Source organism: Bos indicus, chromosome 24, assembly GCF_029378745.1.
Source record: "Bos indicus isolate NIAB-ARS_2022 breed Sahiwal x Tharparkar chromosome 24, NIAB-ARS_B.indTharparkar_mat_pri_1.0, whole genome shotgun sequence".
In the NCBI taxonomy this organism is placed as follows: Eukaryota; Metazoa; Chordata; class Mammalia; order Artiodactyla; family Bovidae; genus Bos; species Bos indicus.
This window is the reverse complement of record NC_091783.1, coordinates 50,995,966-51,021,100: the sequence shown is the minus strand read 5'-3', so window position 1 is coordinate 51,021,100 and position 25,135 is coordinate 50,995,966. Positions and strand designations below refer to the sequence as shown.

Below are 25,135 nucleotides of genomic sequence, written 5' to 3'. Positions count from 1 at the left end.
GGCGTGGGAAGGCCCCGCCCGGGAAGGAGGAGCTTCCCGGGGTGGTGCAGGGAAGGCCCAGGAGCCACGCGGCTCTGGAAACCACCCCTGCGGCTGCACAGGAGGACACCTCACTGGCCCCTCCTGCAATGACTCTCTCCCTAGGCCCTTACTCCGAAAGAGGGAAATCACCTCTTGAACCATGCCCTCCGGGCCCATGCCTACGCTACACCTCCAAAGCCGCCCCCATTGGGAACTGAAAGACCCCACCCAGGTGGGCCCCAAAGATGCCCAGGACCGCAGACGGCCAGGTGTGCGCTTGGACTGCACGCGCCTGCGCGAGAACCCCCTCCAGAAGGCTCCCAGCTTCAGCCCTCCTCGGCCTTGCTTTCGCCCCGCCTCCACCCGGTCACGTCACAAAGAGTGACGTGTAAAGCGAACAATCACAGTCCCTCTCCTCGTGAGCCAGTAGGGAACGGGGAGGGCGGGGTGGGGGGGGGGGAGGGCAGAGGACGGACGGAGACGGCTTTGAGGGGCGGGCTCGTCCCAGTCACCCAATCAGAAAGCTCTGGGGAGGAGCGGGGCGGGGCCCAAGAAGCGGGTGGGGGGGTGGGGCTAGGGGCTAGGGACCGGAGTTAGAAGGCCGCGGGGAGGCGAGGGCGGGCTCCCGGAGATTAAAAGCGGCCAATCAGAGCGCGCCGGCTGCCTTAGGAGAGCGGCGTGGGGCGTCGCCGCCGCCGCCGCCGCCGCCGCCGCGCGCGCCGGGGGCTGGTTGAGGCCATGAAACAAAAGAATCCCTGAGAGGGGAGCCGCGGCCGAACCTCCGTCAGCCCGCCCCGCTGCCGTCCCCACCCACCCACCTAGTTACCTGCCTCTGCCTCCTTCCCTTGCCCCTCCACCCCGCCCTCTCCGCTCTCCGGGCGGCCCTGGCGCTGCTCGGCCCGGGTCGCTCGGCCCCGCCGCCTCCCCTGAGGAAAAGTGTTTGCGCGCTGAGCAGGGCCGGGGCCCTGTCCGCCATGGGGCTCGCCGCCCGCCGCGCCTGACGCGGCCGCCGCCGCCGCCGCCGCCGCCATTGACAGCGCGCCGCCGCGATGCCGAGCGGCAGCTCCGCGGCCCTGGCCCTGGCGGCGGCCCCGGCCCCGCTGCCGCAGCCGCCCCCGCCGCCGCCGCCGCTGCCTCCGCCGCCGCCGCCCCCCGCGGGTGGCCCGGAGCTCGAGGGGGACGGGCTCCTGCTGAGGGAACGCCTGGCAGCGCTGGGCCTCGACGACCCCAGCCCGGCGGAGCCCGGCGCCCCGGCGATCCGGGCCGCGGCGGCGCAGGGCCCGGCCCGGCGGGCGGCGGGGCCATCACCCGAGGAGCGGGCGCCGCCCGGCCGACCCGGGGTCTCGGAGGCGGCCGAGCTGGAGCTGGAGGAGGAGGAGGACGACGACGACGAGGAGGAGGAGGAGGGGGAGGACGCGGAGCTGGACGGAGACCTGCTGGAGGAGGAGGAGCTGGAGGAGGCAGAGGAGGAGGGCCGGCCGTCCCTGCTGCTGCTGTCGCCGCCCGCGGCCGCCGCCTCTCAGACCCAGCCGATCCCGGGCGGGTCCCTGGGGTCGGTGCTGCTGCCCGCCGCCGGCTTCGATGCCCGGGAGGCGGCCGCGGCGGCGGCGGCGGCGGGGGTGCTCTACGGAGGGGACGATGCCCAGGGCATGATGGCGGCGATGCTGTCCCACGCCTACGGCCCCGGCGGCTGCGGGGCGGCGGCGGCGGCGGCCGCCCTGAACGGGGAGCAGGCGGCCCTGCTCCGGAGGAAGAGCGTTAACACCACCGAGTGCGTTCCGGTGCCCAGCTCCGAGCATGTCGCCGAGATTGTCGGTCGCCAGGGTGAGTGCGAGTGGGGGGTTGGGGGGGTGTCCAGCCGGGCTGGGCCCGGTGAGTGCGCGTGGGTGGGGATACGAAAGAAAGGAGCTTGGGGCTGGAAAGGCGAACCTGGCGAGGGCCCTAGGTCCACCGGGAAGGGGTGTGGGAGGAACCCGAGGGGCTACCAGACGAGAAGATGGGTCACCTTGCGAACCTCCCACCCCCCACGGTGTCCCTCTTCTCCTGCACAATGCAAGGCGATAAGTTTCTTGAGCCACCCAGCCCGGCGGTGTCCCCTTGACTCGGGCTGTATTCCTGGAACACCCCAGCTGGCGTGGCACCAGAAACAACCTGAGGTGGTAAAAGGTCGGGTCGGTTGTGGATTCGGTGTTGTGCACTAAAAGCTTCGAGATCGCAAGTTTGCGCAGCCGACTACTGTCTTTGTAAAAACCTCTCAGCCTGCCTTACAACGGCTTTCTGGGAAGAAGAAATTGACAGAAATGGAGGCTTGTCGAGGGGGTGGGGAGCGGGAAGCTCATTCGCGAGGGAAGAGGGGATGTTCAAGTGGTCGTTCTTACCGCCACCCCCCCTGCACCTCTTCGCTGTTCAGAAACTTAGCTTCTTAGCTAACTCTGTTGATCGATCACGGTATTCCGATATATTTTAACTATCGAAAAGACAGAGTGGCTGCCTTTTAGAACGCTTTAGGGTACACGATGAAGGAAAATTGGACAGTAAAGTAATTGAGTTAAGGAACTTTGTACGTTTATACAGTTTTCAGTAGATTCTCACTTGCCAGCACACCAGTACTGCAGACAGACTCCTCCCACATTGTTCAGACAAAGGACCTATGTCTCAGATTCCAGGAGTAGATTTGTGAAGGTGGGGGAAGGGGATGCCCAGAGTACCTCTCTATCCGACATTTTTAGGGAAGGTCCTATGCTCTTTAGTGTAGCTTCGCCCCCTTTATTGGAAGAGTGAATATTCTCTGCAGCTGACTTATTACAATATGATTGAACCTGGTTGATGCATGTCTCTCTACTGTTAGGTTGAGAGCATTGTTGGGGTCAAATAAAAAGAAATGATGGCGCTGCTGCTTAAATGATCTCATCTTTCCCAAGTGGTCTAAAGTACACATAAATAAGGTCTGTCGAAATGGTGGTTTCAAATATCAGAGTTGGCTCATTTCTTACCTCTAGGATTTTAATATGAAAAATCCATCCATCTGAAATCTGGATGGAGGAGATAGCCTATTTCAGACTGCCTGGTACTTAAAGACTGTTCAAAGCTGATGCCATTCCCTTAAGAGTTTATTCCCATAGTTTGGTGAATCAATTTTGCTTTCCTTTTTTGTTTTTTTGTTTTGCTTTTGTTTTGATTTTGCAGTACTGAAGATGCTAGTCCAGGAGAGAACTGTTTCACCTCACATAGGATGAAATTATAACATCTCAAGTTATAGATCCAGAATGAGTTGGTTATTCCATTAACAGCATCCGGGAATTGCTATATATCAAGCTTACATTCTGCCAGGCATTTGAGTTTATGGCAGTTGGGAATGTGAGGTTAGTTCCAACTAACTTGCTGCCCTTAAGAAGCCAACAGTCAAATATAAACAGCGGAGTGGCACTAATCTAATCTGTAATTAATGTCAATAACTATAGTGTGTGACAAAGTCGTACATGTATCAGCTGTGGGGGGCCTTGGAGAATGGATAGGACTTTAACAAATGGAAGGTGGAAGAAAGACAGGGACACGGTGAGGAAAGGTGTGGAGAAATAATCTCTAGGTACAGTTGGAAAGTTGTGAGGAGGACTGTTTTGATACTTAGAGTCTGATACTTAGCAGAGTGGGGAAAAGGCGATGGCAAGGTGTGTTCAGGCCCTTCTAGGCTGGTATTTCCTCAGCACAAGTTGCTTCAGTTTGCTTATGGTGACAGTTTAGGATAACAAAGGAACGCTTAGAGGCCAGTTTTACTAAGGGACGAGATACTGAAAGCTTTTGTTCAGTTAATACGAATTTTTGTCTTCTGTATTATACCCTTTAAAGCATGGTAAAATGGCCCTTAATTAGGCAGACTGTTACCTTTATACCACTCTATTATTTAAAAGTAAACTGAATTCCAGGTTTTAATCTTGCACCAAATTATAGCAATGAAATAAAGTCTTTAGTTTTTCCTCTTAGGGTAGAACTTATTAGTTAATAAGGAAATGTGAATCTGTTTATGTCTTAGGACATAGAGACAAGTTGCTGACTCTTCCTTTTGCACTTATTTTCCCAGAGTTGACAGTACTGTTAAAAGTATGTCATCATTCTCAAGATTATCTTAAGAGCAAAAAGTTTTCCCCTTCTCCTGTTCCGGCCCATTCAACTAGTGGATCATTGGCCCCTTTGCCACCCCCACCCTCAGCAGCACCATTATAAAGCCTGTATTTATTTTCCCACTTGCACAGAGAACCAGGCAACTTCTAATGTTTGCATCCTTTTACAGTGTGATAATTTCCCCTTTCCCTAAGTGAATAAACAGGGCAAATCATTTAATTTACTTCTTGCTTTGGAACAAAATTTTCCTGCTTAAGAATTATCCCTTCCTGCCATTTTTACTCATTACCTGAAGTCATACGTTTCTGTTTGACATCTCTTAATTGGTTTTGGAAATAATTATGTCACAGATGGAGACATCTGTGACTTCAGCTCTGAAGCAGAGAGTAGGACAAATGGAATTCTGAGTCATATAGACTAGCAACTCATGTAGATGGCCTCTAGTTCCAGTGTCTTTCAGAAAAACAAACTACTGCTTTTGATAGCCATGAAAGTTGGCAGTGTTGACCTCATATTTATACTCCCCAGCAGCATATGGTCATTTGCAAATGTTAAATTGGTCCCCCTTTTTAAGTTTGCATCTCATTTTGAAACCAACAATACTGTAAAATAAAGCCAGGAACTAAAGAGGCTTGTTGATAATCAAAGAAGTTCTGGAATATAGACATCAAAAGTAAACCTGACAACAGATTTACGACCTAACTTTTTAAAAATGTAGTACCTGCAAGATACATTCACAGTGGTTAACAGGACGTTTAATTTAAGTCAATGGACTTTGCTCCAATTTGCATAGTCGTTGAGAACCAGTTAGACTGAAAAATGAATTAAAGTACTACTCTACTTAACGATGGTATAAATAAATATTGAATGTCATAAGTTCAGTTGTTTTAAAGACTTGTAAAGGTTTTATAGTACAGTTTAAGATTAATGTACATCTTTAACTATTTTCATGAGTGATTTCCTTGATGGTATATGTGTGTTCTCTAACCTAGTTGAGAAAAGCTATTTCTGTGTGTGTGTGTGTGTGTGTGTGTGTGTGTGTGTGTGTGTGTGTGTGTGTGCACCTGTCCATGGGATTTTTCAGGCAAGAATACTGGAGTGGGTTGCCATTCCCTATACCAGAGGATCTTCCTGACCCAGGGATGGAACTCGCATTTCCTTGCAGGCAGATTCTTTGTTGCTGAACCATTGGGGAAGCCTCTTTTTTTTGTTGTACACTCTGTCAAAAAATATTTAAGCTAATAATCTCAATATGTGAATATTTATGAATAATATATATGCTGATATACTATACATTTTTAAAACATGTAAACAGTTTAAAAGGATGAGTTAAGATGGAAATTGGAGTGTTTTGATTTTTTTTCCTGCACTCCAGTGACTTCTTGTACCCTGTTTTGGCTATTACTGAGCTAGACCTCCTTAGAAATTTTTTTTCTTTATTCAGCTACTCTGTTTCCACTGATCCCCACCGATTGTATATATTTCCACTTTTAAAAACAGACAATATGACACATTGTTTTAGGTTGTCTTAAATACATCCTTGGGAAAATTTTCCCCAGTTTCCTAGGGTGGAACAAGTTTTCAGGTTCTAAAAAGAGAAAGTTTGGTATTGTACATAAATTCCCTGTTTAAGAAGAAATATCTATTTCATGAGGAGAAATAGTTTCAGAATAATGCTAAAGCACAGTGTCTTTTTCTTTTAGGGGGAGAGTTGTTGGCATTCCCTCTTCCAGGTACTATATTACCTGCCATTTAACTCTGGTAGGTGGTTATCCCCATTTTACAGACATAGAAACTGAGGTGCTAATAGATACCTTGCTCAGGTAGTGGAACTTGGCGGTTAGACCAATTGTTTGATAATGGGGATAAAGTTCTCAATTCTACATTGCTACCTCAGTAAGCATCTTGCTCAGGAAGAATATTTTGGGTCAATTTCAGTCCTAAACGTGATTTAGGATACTGTGTTTCTAATATGCATAGCTTAAAATATCACTGTCCAAATTAATTTACTTAATAAGATTTTGGTGTCCAGAAGGCACAGCATTGTTCTAACATTCTATTATGTCTAACTAGAAATTCGCTATCATTTATAATTCAGAAAGTTAATTTGTTGTATATACATGCTAGCTTTAAAAATTAAACATTGTCATTTTTTTAGACTTTAAGATCCAAATAATAGTTTGTATTAGCTTTGGAACCTTAATTGTTTTACAGATGGGTGGGGAATCCACTGCCTTTTCTTCCTGCCGTATTCAGCTAATGAACTATTTTCATTCACTAAGGAGGAAATGGAAAATAAAGTGGTAATTCAAGGGTGTGTTTTCTGCCCCCTGGTAGAAAATGCTAGTGACCTAAAACTGATGCAGGGAGTCAAGTATTTGAGACCTATAGAGATTTCCTCAAGGGAGATTTCCAGCAATGTCTATGGGTTGGAATTCTAGACCTTAAATCTTACATTTTCAAGGAAAGGTGGAATTTAGTTATAAGATCGTGCTTAGTATTTTGTGGATCTCGTTTTGAATTAATCTAATATTTGCACAGATGGAAAAATTTGTTGCTTGTGTCTTAAACTGAAGACAAAAATTATTTTAGAATATATGTTTTGCTATAAAAATATATGTTGAAAGCTGTCCCAAATTGCCCTTAGCAGTCCTTGCTCAGCTGTGATGTATTGGAAAGAGACAGCAATCAGAAGTTAAACTTCCTAAATTCTGATTACTCTGTGCCAGTAAGTCACTGTGTGGCCTTGGACAAATCACTCCCTAGGATTCAGATTCCTCTTCTTCAGCTGGGTATAGGCGTTATCTACAGTACCTCTAGGGACTGTGAATTGTACACAAATACATTGACATATATGAAACTAAGTGATAAGCACATACTACTGTTCTTAAGTTAAATCTGAAATTAATTGTTAATCTCGTTCACCTTTTCTCTGCTTTAGCAGACAGTTTCACACATTACTGTATCCTTCTAATGTGACAGAACTGAAAGGAACTGATATCTAAATGCCTGTTAAACACATGGCACTTCTATCCAGATAGGCATAAATGATTCTGTAATAACAAAGAACCCCAACATCTCAGTATTAAAATGACCAGTGACTTATTTCTTTTTCACAGGGGCTCTGCTCATTTTGGTCATTCAGGGTCTTAGACCAACAAAGCAGCCACCATCTCAAGTATGGCTGGTCTTCCTCTCTGTGCCTGAAGGATGAGACGGTGGCGTAGCATACACCGGTCTTTAAATGTTAGACCTGAAGTAGCATGGTGATCACATCCACTCATATTTCATTAATCAGAACAAGTTATCTGGCCACTCCTAACTTCAAGTGGGTGAGAAATTGCATTACAATCATGTGTCCACAGGAGAGAGCCAGAATATTCATGAACAGCCATGATGACTATCACAGTATTAAAGTCTATGGGATTGTGGCCAAATTTTTTTAGTGTAATTTCTGCCTTAATAGCATTTGTAATTTGAAATGAAATTACAAAATGAAAAAAAAAGAGATAAAAATGTTCATAAGATACTAAATAGGAAAGGGTGTTTGCAATTTAAAACTCCTTGAGGAACTTCCCTGGCAGACCACTGGTTAAGACTCTGGGCTCCCACTACAGAGGGCTCATCTGATCACACAACCCACATGCTGTGGTCAAAAAAAAAGAAAAAAAACAAACTCCTTTAGGAAACTCCAAAGAGATTATGAATAATCTGTTTTAAAACCTCATTGATCTTCAGGTGATTCTAAAATGATATGTTTAATCAAACTGCATCTTAATCCTTCCCAAATGGCTTATATACCATGATGCATGTTTAGTCTTTAACTCTTCTCCCCATACTACCATTAGGTACTTTATAGACATTTATAGTGATTACATCTGATATTTAAGCTTTTTAAATGATTTTCTAACATTAGTAATACCAAGCCAAACTATACTAAATTGAATATGTACAGCGCAGTGTTATTTTTAATCCTTTTGAGTCTTTATTTCAGTGGTTGATTCTGAGAATTCTAAGTTGCACTGCATAGTTGTACCGCCTCTTTCATGCCAGGGTTCAGGATTTAAGAACAATTCATGTGGGCATGGCTTGTTGCCTTTGTCCAATAAGCAGAAACTGCAGTTCATTGTATGCAGGGAAGCCTGGTTTGACCATAAGTAAAGTGGTAGGTATCATGCAATAAAATAAGACTAGGCCTTAAAATAATAAAGAAAATTATTTAATGAACTGCAGATAGAGTTGAAGATAAGCATAAAGCTTCATCTTAAACACAGTTAGAGAAGAGTGGGGAGGGAATAGTTCCAAACTTCTAGAAGGTTACCAGTGTAAAATGGCCTTTGGGCTGACCTTCTTTCTATACCACTGTCCCCTCGCCTTTGGCTTGCAGTAAGGACATTGAACTTAGAGTTAAACTTGTTAGAGACATGGTTTTACCATTTGTTGCCTGTGACCATGGACAAATCCCTTAACCTCACTGAGTCTCAGTTTCCTCTTGGGGGAAAAACTTGATCCATCCAGTCTATAGTCTGAAAGAGAATCATTTACAGATGAATCTGATTCCATTATATGGTTCCCAAATAGAAGTAATTCTAAGTTTCTATTAACATCCTCTAATGGACATGAACATAATTTTAAAATCCCCAGTTAGGAAAATTGTTCTACCTCTCATCTCTAACACCCACCTCTGGGTGTCACAGGTTTAGTGAAAGGCCAAATGGGGACCCTTTTTTGTTGCGTATGTGGATCCTCTTGTCTAAATTAAGTCAAAAAGGAGGGGGGGGGATTTAAAATTTAGTTTAATCTCTGCTTTTAAAAATACATCATATATTTTGGGAATTCTCCACTTCTAAGAATCAACTGGAAAAAGAAGGCAGGTTGAGAAAGTGGCGTGTTTAGGGAATTGAGGCATTTCAGAGTCGTTAGTTTATAACTTTGGGCAATTATTGGCTTGAGTTTTATCCACAAATAAAGTGAGATTGGACTAGATTATATCACTTGTAACCCTTATATTATCTTTGCCCAAGAAGAGTTCCTAAAATCATGTAAAAGTAAACCAGATTTAAAATTACCAATTAGAATGACTTCAACATATCTCTTCCCAGTTTTGTAAAATTAATATCTTAAACATATTTTTCATAATCTAAATATAAGTTTTATCTTTAGGACTTAAGGGTTTTTTAATGTTTTTAACTTCTAGAGAAAATTGACTCATTTGAGTTTTTCTTTAAAAATAATAACATTTAAATGTGTCAAATAGTATGTCATCTCATTTGATCCATTCTTATTGCAACCATACAGATAAGGAAACAAGTCTATGGAGATGTAAGTAACTTACCCAGGGTCTCAAGCTAATGGAATTAGAGACTTCAGTGCTCCCAACTCTAAGTGGTAGAACAAGCAGACAAAGCAGCAAGGATATAAAAGACTTGAACACCGCCACCAGCCAGTGGTATAAGAAAAGAAAATGATTGATCACTATCTGTACATGAACACCTATAGACAACAAATCCTTTTGATGCTTGAAGTTGGGTACAGGTCAGTGAGGGCAGAACTGAATCTCAGTCTTAATCTTGGTTAAATTACCTGAAACGTAGCAGATACTTGCTGTTTATTTTATTGAACTGAACTGTTGGACTAGAGACTTGCCATTTTAGTATTTATCATTATAGTTTTTATATTGTGAGGTTTTCTTCCCTCTTGCCTTTATCTCTAACCCTTTACCTGAGGAGTCAGTCAACCAAAAGTTGTTTGGATCTGTTTGTTCTAGATGCTACTTGATTTAGGATATTATATGTCTGTATGAATACTGGTAATAAGCAAAACTAAAAAGTCACATAAATGAAACTGTTTGAAGTGTTGACGAAGTGATGTCTAATGTGAAACCATATTCTTAACAAAATTTCAGCGATTTTTGACTGGAGCTGCAAGAAGGACCCTTGAGCAGGGAAAGGAAAGCTATTTCTGTATTGTACATTTAAGAATCTATTACATTGTTAATCTAAACAGTTTATTTAAATGTTGAGTTAAGTTGTGTGTGTGTGAAAAACACTCTTACTGGGTTTATCTGATATTCACCAGTCTTTGAAGCTAATAATACTGAAAAATTGAGTCCCTATAAAATTGTAGGAACTTTTGAATAGTCTGTCGAGATTATTCCAAGAGGAAAGGGTCTTATTTATATGTACAATTATTAAAGAATATGATCCCCCCCTTGTTAATTCTAATATATCATGAAATATACATATAAAATAATGTGTTTCTCTAATGCTTTTAGAGAAAAATAGTATGGAGTAGTGAAAGGAGTGTGGAGACAGCTTGTGTTTGAGGTCGGGCTTTCTAGCTGGGAGACCTTTCCAACCTCTTTCAGTTTGTTTCTTATCCTTCCTAAAGCTGTTAAGCTAGTCACCACTCTGTTACAATGATTAAATGAAAATATAGGAGAGTTTTGAAAACTGAAAAATGCACTACAAGTTTATTATTTCAAAGGCAAGCCTATTGGCTCAGTTTACTTATGAAATACTTGCAGTGGTGGGGGTGGAGTGGGGAGAGGGGCTAGAGAGCTTAAAAAGCTCCTCTTTACTGAGCACCTACTTGAATAACAGGCACTGTGATGAGTATTTTTAAGATGTTATTTCATTTAATCTTTGCAACAACCAAGTGAGAGAAGTAACTTTCATTATAGTTTCTGGGCTTCCCAGGTGACACCCAGGTGGGCTTCAGGGCAGGTGGTAAAGAAAACCCGCCTGCCAATGCAGGAAAGCGTAAGAGATGTAGATTCAATCCTTAGGTCAGAAAGATCCCCTGGAGGAGGGCAGGGCAACCCACTCCAGTACTCTTGCTTGGGACATCCCATGGGCAGAGGTGCCTGGCCTGCTATGGTACATAGGATTGCCAAGAATCAGACATGACTGAAGCAACTCAGCACACACCCTCAAGAAGGAGAGAGAGAGGTTTAGTGACCTGTTCACAAAGGTCACAAAGATGTTCACAAAGATGGTTAGTGATGGTCTGTTCGAAGTCTTGTGCTTCCAGCTGTTATTCAACCTGCTCTTCTTGAGCAAAGGAAGAATAGATGTGTATACATGTGAGATTGTCCCATGTGCTTTGTAGTTTTCAGAAATAAGTGATTTTGTATGTCCCAGGAGAAGAGAGACTTGGTCAAAAATAAAAGCATTGGAAAGGACCTAAAGGTTGAATGACCTAACATTAAAACCACAAGCAAACTGGTGGTAGATTAGAGCCCAGTCCAGCAAATAACTGGTTTTTTGATCCTTATGTTTCCTTTAAACTAGACCTTGGAATAGAATTAGTAAGCTGTAGCTGTGATAATAATAGTCATATCTATATTTGTATTACTCTTGGGTTCATAGAGCCTTCAACACACAGTCTCATCTTTTCCAAATGACTATGTTTATTACTCAGAAGATATGGGGTGAGGGGGCAGCGCTAGGAGGATTTTCCAGGTTATTTAGGGAAATATCTGAGTAGAGACAGGAGGAACCAGGCATGTTTAGGAGATGATGAAGTCTGGGAGAAGGTAAGTGATGGCCATTTAATTAGGAGAAGGATGGGGAAAGGGAGGTGGGATGGGGAGGTAATTTTTAATATCAAGCCCAGCATTCTAATTTTCTTAAAGATAAAAAGAACTACTTCACTCCCCTCCCTGTTTTTATTAAAGCAGGTGTGTTTGTGTATGTGCATGTACACTAACTTCTCTTTGAAAATAAAACCTCTTGGAAGGAATTTCTGAAGAAAGATATACCTGAAGATGACCCAAAGTAAAAATATACAGACCTTAGTTTTGGTGTGTTTATAAGGGTTTTAGCTTTCTTAAATCACCTTATATTTGTAGCTAGTTTATGAAATGAGTGGAAAATATAATGAATTTGATTTCTGGAAAACAAAACCCTCTGTCGAAAATCAGCAATACTTCACATAGCATTTGGGGTTCCTTTCTTTAAAAAACAAAACAAGTTCTTTGCACCTCCCAGATAGAATTTAAACTTCCCTGCCTTTGTTAAACTAAATCATCCCCCACCTGACCTGCTCCCCTGGCATTCTGCCCTCCAGTTACTTAAAGCTCCTGTAGCACTGAGCCAGGTGTGGTATCCAGGCTGCCATCTTGGGCTCTTGATTCCTGCTTTGGCACTTCCAGTTCTCTTGACTCTCCTTTCCACCTGGCAGAACTACTTTCTTCAAACCTAAGTTCAAATGCATCTGAAGCCTTCTTTCACCTTCTGTAAGCAGTAAAGCCCTGCCCTTTTCTGTGCTCCCACTGCTTTGTACGCCTGTTTTCATTAAAGCAGTTACCTTATATCAGTATTGTTTTCATGACTTTCCTTTCTACACTGTCAGCTCCTGGAGAGCAGAAATTATTGTAGTTTCTGTATCACCTGGAATTAGCCACCTGCACCTTTATAGGGAACTCGATACTTGAATTGGTAAGTTGACGCATCAGGCTGGTGGATGTTCTGGGCCGAAGGAGGAGTGGTTTAGCTAGGAACACTTAGTCACATCCCACAGGACAAGTGGAGGCCAGGTTCACTTGTCCATTTCTTACCAAATCACTCATCTCTCGACATAAACACCCTGTCTTCATCAACACCCTGGCTTATATATTTCTTTTCGACCTATTTTGATTTTTATCGCTGGTTTATCCCTTCACCCTACTTCAGTGCCCGTGATCCCCAAACTTTTCTTGTTCTTGTATCTCGCTACTGTTCTGGACAGTGGGTCACTATTCTTGGGTTAGGGTTTAAGATTTTTCTGAATCCAATACTTTCCTTTGCTCAAAAGCCCAGGGGCCTGGAAGAATGGAGAAATAATTGGAGGAGCGGGACATTGGTGTTGTGGTAGGCAGAATAAACCCCCTTTCCCTGAAGATGCCTACACCCTATATCCCCGGACACTCTGACTATGTAGATGTAGAGTATGGACCTTGAGGTGAAAAGGTTATCTGATATCAGCTGGGTGGGTCTGGTGTAATCACATGAATCCTTCAGCGCAGAACAACTTTCCCAGCTGGGTCACATACGAGATTGGGAGGTATTTGAAGTACAAGAAGGGTTCAGTCCCCATTGCTGACTCTGAAGATGGAGAGACAGGGCCACAAGCTATGTTGGAGGCCTCCTGAGGCAGAGAATGGCCTTGAGCGGACAGTCAGCGAGAACACAGGGAGCTCAGTCTTGTGATGATAAGCAACTCAACTCTACCAGTAAGCCAAGTGAGCAGGCTCTTCCCTGAAGCTTCCAGAGAGGAACACAGTCCTGCAAACACCTTGATTTTAGCCCTGTTGAAACCCATGTCAGAACCCATGTCAGAAGTGTAAAATAAAAAATTTGTGACATTGAAAGCACTGTATGAGGTAACTTGTTATGGCAGCATTAGAAAACTAAAGCAGATAATAAAAGTAAAGAACAGAACAAGGTTTCTGGATTGAGGCCTCCATTTTCCTCCTAGCTCTCAGCTCCCAAAGGCCACCTACAGTTCCTTGCCATGAGGCCTCCACAGGCAGGTCAAGCATAGGTTGCTTTCTTCCAGAAAAGCCAGAGCACATCTGACGACTTCTGAAGCCCACCGGAGAAAGCTCTTCCAAAGAACTTGTGATCAGGTCAGGCCCACCCCTGTGATCTGGATAATCTTCCTGTTTTAAGGTGAATTGATTTGGACTGTAATTATATCTACATTGCAGACTGTAATTCTGTATCTGATTCTTCTAAGTATATCATTCCACATTTCATGGAATTAAAAAGCAGCCTTAAAGGTCTGGTCTAGTGCCTTTACGCTTTTCTGTGACACCCCCCCCTTCCCCATCAAAAGAACATTTTATTTTGCAGTCAATGTCCACATATTTCGTCAAAACATTTGGAGCCTATTAAATTGATACTGCAAACCATGGTTTGAGAAACACTGAAGACCATTTCAATTCCTTTTCTTTAAACTCCTCTCCCAGCAACAGAGGCCCTCTCCCTTTTAACTGCTCAGGCAGCTGGTGGGAGAGACTCTTTACCCCGGAGAAGCCAGACCCAACCTTTTACTATACCAGGAAGTGAGAAGACCAGAATTCTGGCTGCAACTAAAGAGTTTTAAGGTGAATCACAGCCCTAGCCATAGTGATACAGAAAGGGGAAATGGGTTCCTACAGGAGGGAGGTAAGTTAGAGACTTTATTGGGGGAATTTACTTCCAAATCAAAATGGTAACCATGAAAGTCATTAGTGCTGTCCTGGTTCTTAATCTCTACACAGTCTGGTATACAGCTTGCCATATATTTATTTGTAGCTATGAGAAAACAATTGCTAGTCCCTACCTCTTAGACTTAAAATGCTTTATTCAACTTTGAGGTTATGAAATCATTTACCCTGCTGTTCATAATTTTTTTTCTTCTAAATCTCACAACTAGTCAAAAGTCTGATTGATGTACTTAATCTAGTAAAATCTGTCACTTCTTCATCTCTAATTTTTAAAATTTTCTAATTTAACAACATTTCTTTAAAAAAATAAATAATGCATTTGTATGGTTCCAAAATTTGTAAGAATTTAAAAGTACCAGGGAAATTAAGTCACCCTCCTACGTATCTCCCTAAGTCTTCCAGTTTTGTGACTGCAGAGTATTCCCTTACATTGCTGTACCAACTCCCACTAATACAGACAGGAATACAGTGGTTATTCGTGCCTGGGCAAGTATTCCTACAGACTTGATTCTGTGAGTGGGATGGCAGGGGCAGAAGGATACAGGAAGTTGTAATTTTGATGGATAGTGCAAACTGCCCTCGAGCAGTTTGTACTCTGCAGCTAAATATGAGGGCTTTCCCCCCATTCTTACTAGCACTGTTTGTTTTTGATATTTGACAGTCTTATAGGTGGGAGATGATAGATGGGAGATGACACCTAAATTCTTGTTCAGAGCTATTTATATGTTTCCTTTTCTATGAGCTATTTTACCTATTTTTTCTGTGGTTTTTGGTGTTTTGAGATATAAGGGCAAGTATATGGGTACCTGCGGAGAAGGCAGTGGCACCCACTCCAGTACACTTGCCTGGAAAATCCCATGGATGGAGGAGCCTGGTGGGCTGCAGTCCATGGGGTCGCTAGGAGTCGGACACGACTGAGCGACTTCACTTTCTCTTTTCACTTTCATGCATTGGAGAAGGAAATGGCAACCAACTCCAGTGTTCTTGCCTGGAGAATCCCAGGGACAGGGGAGCCTGATGTGCTGCCATCTCTGGGGTCACACAGAGTCGGACACGACTGAAGTGACTTAGCATAGCATAGCATATGGGTACCTGTATAAGAGAAATTAGCCATTTGTGATGTGAATTGTAAATAATTTGTTTTTTTAGCTTGTTTTTGGTAAGTAGGCCTTTTGGGCAGGGTAGGCTATCTTACATCCCTATCTCAGAGGTAGTCCACATTCTGTCTTCTCTGTCTTCCTAATGAGACTATCAAACACATACTCATTAGTAACAACCATAGGCTCAGTAGTATCTGATTTAGGCATGTGCATATTTGTCGCTCAGTTGTGTCCAACTCTCTGCAACTCCATGGACTGTAGCCTGCCAGGCTCCTCTGTCCTTAGGGGTTCTCCAGGCAAGAATACTGGAGTGGGTTGCCATGCCCTCCTCCAATATTATATTCTACTGAGGTTCATCTGACAGCTGCTTATTGTCTCAGAAGCATTTTGAGAAGTTTCTTAATTTAGCTTTCTAATGTTCACTATAGTAAGGGTTGAGAAGGGCCAGCCCTAGACCCTCAAGCTAACTCTCCCTTCGTCCTTAACAGAGTTTGCCAAGTGTTTTTCTCTAGGGTGATCAGGACCTTCTCTGTTAGAAATGTGTGATTCTAGCAGACTGCCTTCTTGTTAGGTTATAGTGCAGAGAAGAAGCTCATGTATCCGGATAATGATAGTAACTCTTCTGAGGATGCAATAGGAAGAATTAGACGTTCTCACCACCCCTTCAGACTGTCCTAGGAGTCTCTTCGTCAGTCAGACACTGGCCAATGGAAATGATTGTAGTTCTCAGCCTCAAGCAACACCTCCTCTGCTGCATGAGGGAGTTTCCTAGATTCAGCCTGTGTGAATGATAAGTGGATGTGGAAGATTTATGGTCTTCCAAGTCACTTTCTGTGGTGGAGCAGAGTAGGAATAGATTTTCCTATATTCAGAAGTCACACTGTCAATTTAATCTTGTAGTTCATTGTAGATATAAACTTACAGCAGCACTCTGTAGTAACTTTGTGTTTTACAGTAGCATAAATTAGACTAATTGTAGTAATTTCTTGATAGCCCCCAACCCACCCTGTCACTCTGCCCTTCTCAGCTCCTCCAGTTCCTCCACTGAGTGCATTCCTTGCGGTTTTGCTTTTAGCTGGACCACCCGACCCACCCCCACCCCCCTGGTCTTCTCAGATATAACCTTCAGGTTAAAGTAAACCTGACTCGGAAAGGAACAGAAGCTTCACAGAGAATAAGGCACCTAATAAACTAAGATCTGCAGGGCCATCAGGAATTACGCAGAGCTGGTAGCAGAGGGGCATGGTTAAAGGAACGTTCTGATCGTGGAAGCAAGGAGCATGGAGAGGCGATGAATGTGGTGGAAGCACCCCACAGAGTTTAAGGAGTGAGGAAGAGGAAAGGGAGGGGTATGAGATAAGGCTAGAGAGAGGTAGGTCCAGGCACTGGGCCAGCTTCTGCGTGCAGCACTGTCTGGATTTTATCCTTATGGTAAGAGGGAGTCGTCAAAGCCTTACGTAAAGAGGTGAGCCTTCGATCGGTGCTTTTTTAGAAAGCATCATCTACCTAAAGTGGAGGTAGAGAGCTGATTGGAGGAGGCAAGAATGGAGGAAAGGAGACCTATTTTGTGTGGGGTAGAGGGTACTAGTGCAGTCACACAGGTTAGGAATGATGTCCAGAAAGAATTCGTTTTTGTACATTATGAATTTGTTGAGGGCAGGGAAAAAAAGTTGTAAGAAAATGATCGGCTCAGGTTGTGGCGTGTGTTTTTCAGTAGCATCTAACTGCTTTATTTTGAGAAACTAGGAATAGCACGATACAGTCACGAGAAGAAATCTGTTCTGGCAAGCTTCACATTAAGATCTTTGAAAAGCATAACCCTAGAGTCTTATGCCTTAGCGTATATCTGGCATCTTTACTGTTCGAAACCCTCCAATGTTACACAGTTGGCACTGGTAATGGCTGATTACTCCAAAAAGTAATCTTTGGGTAGTTATACATATGTATCTTAGATATTTTATTTAACTTAAATATACTTAGGATTTAGAACCAAAGCCTTTTATTTGAGAATGGGACTGCCAGCCATTATAGTCCTTCAGTAAAACCATATCCAATGACCATACTCCATACAATTTCCAATATATTTCTTTTGAATTTAGCAAGAACTTCACAATGAATACAAAATTACTCTGGGTTAGTTTGTTTACCCCAGGGTTTTACAGTTGTCTCACCCATAGTTCAACAGCATCTTTTTTTTTTCTTTAAGGTACTCATCATTATTGAAATTTTAAAAAATAATCAATTTTGATACAAGTTCCATGTCTTGGATTTATATATAACTGCTTTATGTAATTATTAATTTAGTTAATGCATGAGTTCAGTTAGCATAAACAGATGGGGATAAAGGCAACTGATTCGTAGTTAAGCCTGAAATCCAACTGATGGAACAGAAATGAGATGATGTGCTAACTTTGAGCACTTTGCTATTGTCATGGAGTTTTACAGAGGAGAGAATGATGTTGAGGTAAAATGACAAGACAGCTAAGTGGAAGTCAGTTGAAGAACTTTTCTCATGCAGTATAGTTCTGTGGAATTTGAGGTTCTAGGACCAACAAAAAAGACCACAGACTACGAAGTCAGCCTAGGTTTAACTCTGGCTCTGCCTCTTACTTGCTGTGTGAACTTAGGCATGTGACACAATATTTCTGCGCTTTGTTTCCCTTAGCAATAAAAGGAGTGTAATAGTCTCGTCCTTAGGGTTGTTAGGTAGATTAAATAAGATGATAGGTATCGTCTCACATTGTACATTCTTTTTCTTTGTCACCAACACCCTGCAAGGTAGTAAACTATTAGTGTTTTGAAAGTCAAATCCACTTATAGTATAGCTGGCCTATTTCATGCATCGTTTGCAATGACTAATAACAAGAGGAAGAAAACTATAAGCCTGTCCTCTGAGTTAAAGGCCTTCAGTGGAGGCGTCACCTCTTTGCTGAGAATGAGAGATCACCAGGAAAGTACCTCTCAGGATCCAGGAGTCATAGTGGAACTAGGAAAGCTTTATCAGCATTTAGTGATAAGTTTTTATGATAAAGAAATACTCTCAAACTTAAAGAGGGAAAGAAAAACTGCCCAAAAACAGACTGTTATCTTGAAAGGAGCTTTCTATAATTTGTCTTTATCAGTATTGTTGAAGTAGATGTTGATACTTAAGAAATATTTTCTTTCTAACAGGTTGTAAAATTAAAGCGCTGAGAGCCAAGACGAACACGTATATCAAAACACCGGTTCGTGGTGAAGAGCCCATTTTTGTTGTCACTGGACGGAAGGAAGATGTTGCCATGGCCAAACGAGAAATCCTGTCAGCTGCAGAGCACTTCTCCATGATTCGTGCATCTCGAAACAAAAATGGCCCTGCCCTGGGAGGGCTGTCATGCAGTCCTAATCTGCCGGGTCAGACCACCGTTCAAGTCCGAGTGCCCTATCGCGTGGTAGGGCTGGTAGTTGGACCCAAAGGAGCGACCATCAAAAGAATCCAGCAGCAGACCCACACGTACATAGTAACTCCGAGCAGAGACAAGGAGCCCGTCTTTGAAGTGACAGGGATGCCCGAGAATGTTGACCGAGCACGAGAAGAAATTGAAATGCATATTGCCATGCGCACGGGAAACTACATTGAGCTCAACGAAGAGAATGACTTCCATTACAACGGTACCGACGTCAGCTTTGAAGGCGGCACTCTGGGCTCTGCGTGGCTCTCCTCCAATCCCGTTCCTCCTAGCCGCGCCAGAATGATCTCCAATTATCGAAATGATAGTTCCAGTTCCCTGGGAAGCGGTTCCACAGATTCCTACTTTGGAAGCAATAGGCTGGCTGACTTTAGTCCAACAAGCCCATTTAGCACAGGAAACTTTTGGTTTGGAGATACACTACCTTCTGTAGGCTCAGAAGACCTTGCAGTTGATTCTCCTGCCTTTGACTCTCTACCAACATCCGCTCAAACTATCTGGACTCCGTTTGAACCAGTTAACCCACTCTCTGGCTTTGGGAGTGATCCTCCTGGTAACATGAAGACTCAGCGTAGAGGAAGTCAGCCATCTACTCCTCGTCTGTCTCCTACCTTTCCTGAGAGCATTGAACACCCACTTGCTCGGAGGGTTAGGAGCGACCCACCTAGTACAGGCAACCATGTTGGCCTTCCAATATACATCCCTGCTTTTTCTAATGGTACCAATAGTTACTCCTCTTCCAATGGTGGTTCCACCTCTAGCTCACCTCCAGAATCAAGACGAAAGCACGACTGTGTGATTTGCTTTGAGAATGAAGTTATTGCTGCCCTAGTTCCATGTGGCCACAACCTCTTCTGCATGGAATGTGCCAACAAGATCTGTGAAAAGAGAACGCCATCATGTCCAGTTTGCCAGACAGCTGTTACTCAGGCAATCCAAATTCACTCTTAACTATATATATATACATAAATACTATATCTCTATATGGACTCGTAAAGGCATGGGTATAATGGTACCCCCAGTAAACTTCCTAATGAATTCTTATGACTGTTATCAGGCTTTATTGGGATTAGGCTAAAGTTGTTAGTAAACTTATAAAAGGCTGCTATGGTAACACTAAACCTAAGTGGTCTCTTGTCTTAGTTTGGTTTGAATTATTAATCTTATCCTGTAGACCCAGAGACATAGCTTGTGTAAGAATTGCTAAAGCTGACGTTCAACTCGGCTGAGTGAAGATAATCATAGGTTGTGTGAACCTATGAGAAAAGTGTATACGTCTAAGATTTCCAAATGATGGGTCCCAAAGCCTAACCACGTTAAGAGTTTATGGAGGGTACGCGGCATTACAGATGACTCAGACACTTCCAGGGCTGCCTTCTTTACACTGCCAGTTTTGACAAAACAGGTCCGTTTGTTTTTTTATTTTACAACAACTTATGCCTAATTCTGCAGGATTGCAAGTAACTTTTTAATGCATTGTGGTTGCTTATTGGTAATAATAGGGCTGATGGCGGTTTACTCAATCACTGGTTATAATTTGGGACAAAAACTGCTACACTGACCTTCATCTCGCCCAGAGTGCTCCCGGCTGGTCTGATCAGTGGAGCAGGAATGCAGTTGTGTTGATCGTGAATTCCTACCCATTGCCTCCCTCAGTGAATGTGGAAATGGCCACCTGGGTTTTTCCATTCCAGGAAAGGCTTTGGGGTGCACCTGCATTGGCTAATAATTGAGGATACGAACATTCCATTCATTAGTCTGATCAAGCTATTGATTAATTTTTAGACTATAGATCAAAATGTGAAACATTTTATGTTCAATCCATATTTGTCTTGCACATTATAAATGTATTTTTATTTTTTAGTCATTTAGGGGAGGGGGAGGGAGAGAGGGGTAACAATGCCCTTAGCATATTTACAGAAGCAGCTGTGACGACCTCCAATCAGTTTACTTCATTTCAAAACCTGTTTCCAATCACAAGGAAAGATTTCTTTACGATACACTTTTTACATTTCACCTGTGGATGTCTGTGACTTTTCATCCTCAGTATGTTCCCAAATCTGCTGGCATTGAACGGATAAAACATTATATTGGTGGGTTTTTCTACTAATTATTTTTTGAAGCATTATTTTCCCAACACAAAAGAGCTTTTTTTCTCAGTATAACAAAAATTGAAATCCTATGTGTATTGAATAGTAAATAGACAAATTTTATTTTTTATTTCCACTTGAAGAGTTACATTTCGTATAAAAGTTTACAAATAACGGTTTTTATTTTGATTTTTTCAGTATAAAAAATTGCCTTGATGGCATATTATGATGTAATGCTAATTGCTTGTAGAATAGTTAAATGTCAGTATTGAAACCTAATCTCTAGCTGCCGTCTTGTAGATACAAACGAATGTTCACCAAGCATGTATTTTGTATTTCGTTGCATTGTACACTGCAACTAATAAGCCAAGGAATCGACATATATTAGGTGCGTGTACTGTTTCTAAAAACCACAAACTAAGAATGATAAATTATCAATATAGTTTAGTATTTGCTAATTTTACTACACTCTTTTGTTATGTATATGTAGGGAAGTCATAGGGATTATAAATTCAATTTGAGTAAAGTTTAAAACCATATATTTTATGATAAAGGGCCTTTAACTTAAGATGGCCAAAGCACTGATATTATATATTTGCTGTAAAGAGAATTATAAGAGTTTTATTTTTCTGATATTAAAAGTTACTTAATAAAGACTTGTTTCCATTAACTTGAATGTATTCTCCTTGGTGTTTTTCATGTATTCATTAGTTTACACCGGAAGACTGCTACTTGCCAGAATTGAAAACGTCCTTTAGCAAGAGTTTCCCCTCTCCCTAGCTAGTGTTCCGTGTTCTAGGTGTGGAATGTGTTGCTTATGCTCCTCCTCTCCAAATGTAGCTTTTTTCTTTAAATAAGTGTCACATTATAGTACATCTAGAGATTTGGCTAGTTTTAGATTATATAATTGCATGTTTATATAGTTGACCACATAGTCACAGTTAATCTAATATGAATAAAATAGTGATTTACACATATTAATGTTAACTAACATCCTGAACTCAACTTAGACTTAGTTTTTATCCTTTGTTACAGATTGTCCTTTTATCACCAAAACTATAAAACTAATTTTTTCTAGTATGAAGGTGCGAGTTTTTAACTTTTAATTCTGAAGTACCTTCTGAAAGACTTTGTGGTTGATTAAAAAAAAAATATATTGCTCCATTAATGAAAATGACTTTGCTGACTAGAATAAATTGTTGCTGTTTGGTAAAAAGCAAGAATAAAGACACTTCTAGATTGTTTTACTAAAACCAAAATTCTGTCCTTAATACTTAGAGGTATTACACAGCCATAGGAAATCTTTCCATTATAAGTTTTGAACAAATTCCCAGGCTGTGCTAGATAACTCTGGAATGTATAGATTTGGTGATGGGCAGGATCATTGCCCTGTGGAATTATTTCACTCATTTTAGGATTAGCCTCCAGAAGTATGAAAGTCAAATTATTCGACTCTGTTGTAGTTTTACAATTCCAGCATAGACTGAGAGGTGAATATGAATTTTAACTTGCACATAGTATAAGGTCAAGATCTTTCAGAGGACCTTGAAAATAATCTCCAAGGCTTTCCTTGCCAGAGGAAGCCAAGACTTTGTCTGAAATTAATATTAGCAAAACTGATAAACACACATCCAAGGTCTCCATCTGAACCTGCCTTCCCTCATATGCCTACATCCGTTTTCTTGTTTAAGGAAGTACCAGGAGAGGGGCTCCATGAACCCCGTGGACCAGTGTTACCAGGGAATTGTTGCACCATACTGGATAATCTGCAGTGTGGATAATCAAGGATTAGACAAACCTGTTGAAAACTTGACATTATTCATTTACACGGCCTTAGAGGCTAGATGCTAAGCTGCAAATGTGAGGATCAGATAGCAGCTTAGTTATAATGATATGTGACTCTTTCTATAAAGGAATTTATCAAAAGTATCCCCTTGCAAAATAGGTTTTTAGCAAGAGTGAGAAAGGCTAGAAGAGTTAGGTTTAGAAAATAGGTACAGGAATGTTATTACACTTCAAATTATTCTTATCAGTGGATGTGTTAGCATAAAAAGACACATTCTCAATCTGCTACCAACCTCCCCTCAAATATTCTCCCTTTCTCGTTCCAAAACTCTGTACAAATAATGCAGGATAGTGATATTTATAATACAGGCATAGCTCTGATATACCGTGAGTTCAGTTCAAGGCCACCACATATAAAAGTTATTTATACTGGACTGTAGTCTGTTCAGCCTGCAATTGCTATTGTATCAAAGGAACAGTGTACATACCTTAATTTTAAAATACTTCATTGCTAAAAAATACTAACCAGTACCTGAGCCTTCAGTGGGTCATTATCTCTTTGCTGGAGGGTCTTGCCTCGATGTGAATAGCTGCTGACCAAGGTGGTGGTTGCTGAAGGTTGTGTCATTTTCTAAAAATACAATAGAGTTTGCCACATCAATTAACTCTTCCTTTCACAAAAGATTTTTCTGTAGCATGTAAGGCTGTTTAGTAGCATTTTACCCCCAGTAGAACTTCCTTCAAATTTGGAGTCAATCTTCTCAAATCCCATGCTGCTCCATCAACTAAATTTATGCCCTATTCTTAATCCTTTGTCGTCATTTCACCAGCCTTAACGTTATCTTCGCCAGGAGTAGGTTCCATCTGAAGAGACCTTTTTATTTGCTCATCCATAAGCATCTCCTGCACTCAAGTCTTTATCATGAGGTTTCAGCAACTGAGTCACATCTCGAGGCTTAACTTCTGATTCTACCCATCTTGCTGTTTCTACCACATCTGCAGGCAGTTCCATCACTAAAATCTTGAACCCCTCAAAATCATCTATGAGGGTTGGATTCACCTGCTTCCAATTTCTTAATGTTGGTGTGTTGACCTGTTCCCATGAATCATGAATGTTTTTGATGGCATCAGGAACTCTTTCTAGGTTTTCAGTCGACTTTGCCCAGATCCATCAGAGAACACACTATCCATGGCAGCTATAGTCCTAATACGTTTGTCAAAAAATTAGACTTGAAAGTCGAAACTCCTTGACATGTGGGCTGCAGAGTGAATGTTGTGTTCATCTCATTGTACAGCTTCCATCAGAGTTCTTGGTTGACCAGATGCGTTTTCAATGAGCAGTAATATTTTGAAAGGAAACCTTTTTTTTTTTTCCCCCTGTCAGTCTCAGTGATGGGCTTAAAATATTTAGTAAACCATGCTGTAAATAGATGTGCTACCATTAGACAGCACAGGCAGAGTAGATGTAGATGATTCTTAAGGACCCTACAATTTTTGGAATGGTAAATGAGTGTTGGCTTCAACTTAAAAGTCACCAACGACATTAGTACCTGAGAGAGTCAGCTTGTCCTTTGAAAATTTTTGAGACCAGGCATTCATTGACTTCTCTTTAGCTAGGAAAGTCCTAGATGGCATCTTCTTCCAATATAGGGCTGTTTACATTGAAAGTCTGTTCAGTATAGCCACCCACATTGGTTACCTTAGCTAGATTTTCTGGATAAACTTGCTATTTAGCTTCTACATCAGCACTTGCTGATCCACCTTGCACTTTCATGTTATGGAGACAGATTCTTTCCTTAAACCCCATGAGCCTACCTTGGCTAGCTTCAGAGTTTTTTTCTGTAACTTTCTTAACCCTCATAGAATTGAAGAAAGTTAGGGCCTTGCTCTGGATTAGGCTTTTTGACTTAAGGAAATGTGACTGGTTGGTTTTCCTTCAAGAACTTTTCGCTCGGAATCACATTTGACTAACTGGCACAAGAGAGCCAGCTTTCAGCCCATCTCTGCTCTTGACGTGCCTTCCGCACTACATCATTTCTAGCTTTTTATGTAAAGTTCAAGTGACTTCCTTTCACTTCAACACTTAAGAGGCCACTGTAGTGATTAATTGGCACAATTTCAAAATTATGTCTCCAGGAACAGGGAGGCCCAAAGAGTGGGAGAGATGGAAGCATTCTTAGTGGTGGAGCAGTCAAAACACATTCATGAGTTAAGTTTGCCATCTGTTATAGGCACAGGCCATGGCACCCCAAAACAATTAGAATAGTAACATCAAGGATTGCAGATCATCATAACGGATAAAATAATGAAACAAATACCACAAGAACTACCAAAAGGAGACATGCAAAGTGAGCAACTGCTGTTGGAAAAATGGTGCTGACA

General features: G+C 42.1%; 1 protein-coding gene across 1 annotated transcript; it reads left to right on the top strand.

The window, feature by feature from the left end:
• The first annotated feature begins 727 nt into the window (after window positions 1–727).
• Window positions 728–21,644, top strand: MEX3C (mex-3 RNA binding family member C). Its single transcript, XM_019986842.2, has 2 exons — window positions 728–1,845; window positions 18,604–21,644. The coding sequence occupies exons 1-2, from the start codon at window positions 1,071–1,073 to the stop codon at window positions 19,827–19,829; spliced, it is 2,001 nt and encodes a 666-aa protein (XP_019842401.2). The 5' UTR covers window positions 728–1,070; the 3' UTR covers window positions 19,830–21,644.
• Window positions 21,645–25,135: the final 3,491 nt, after the last annotated feature.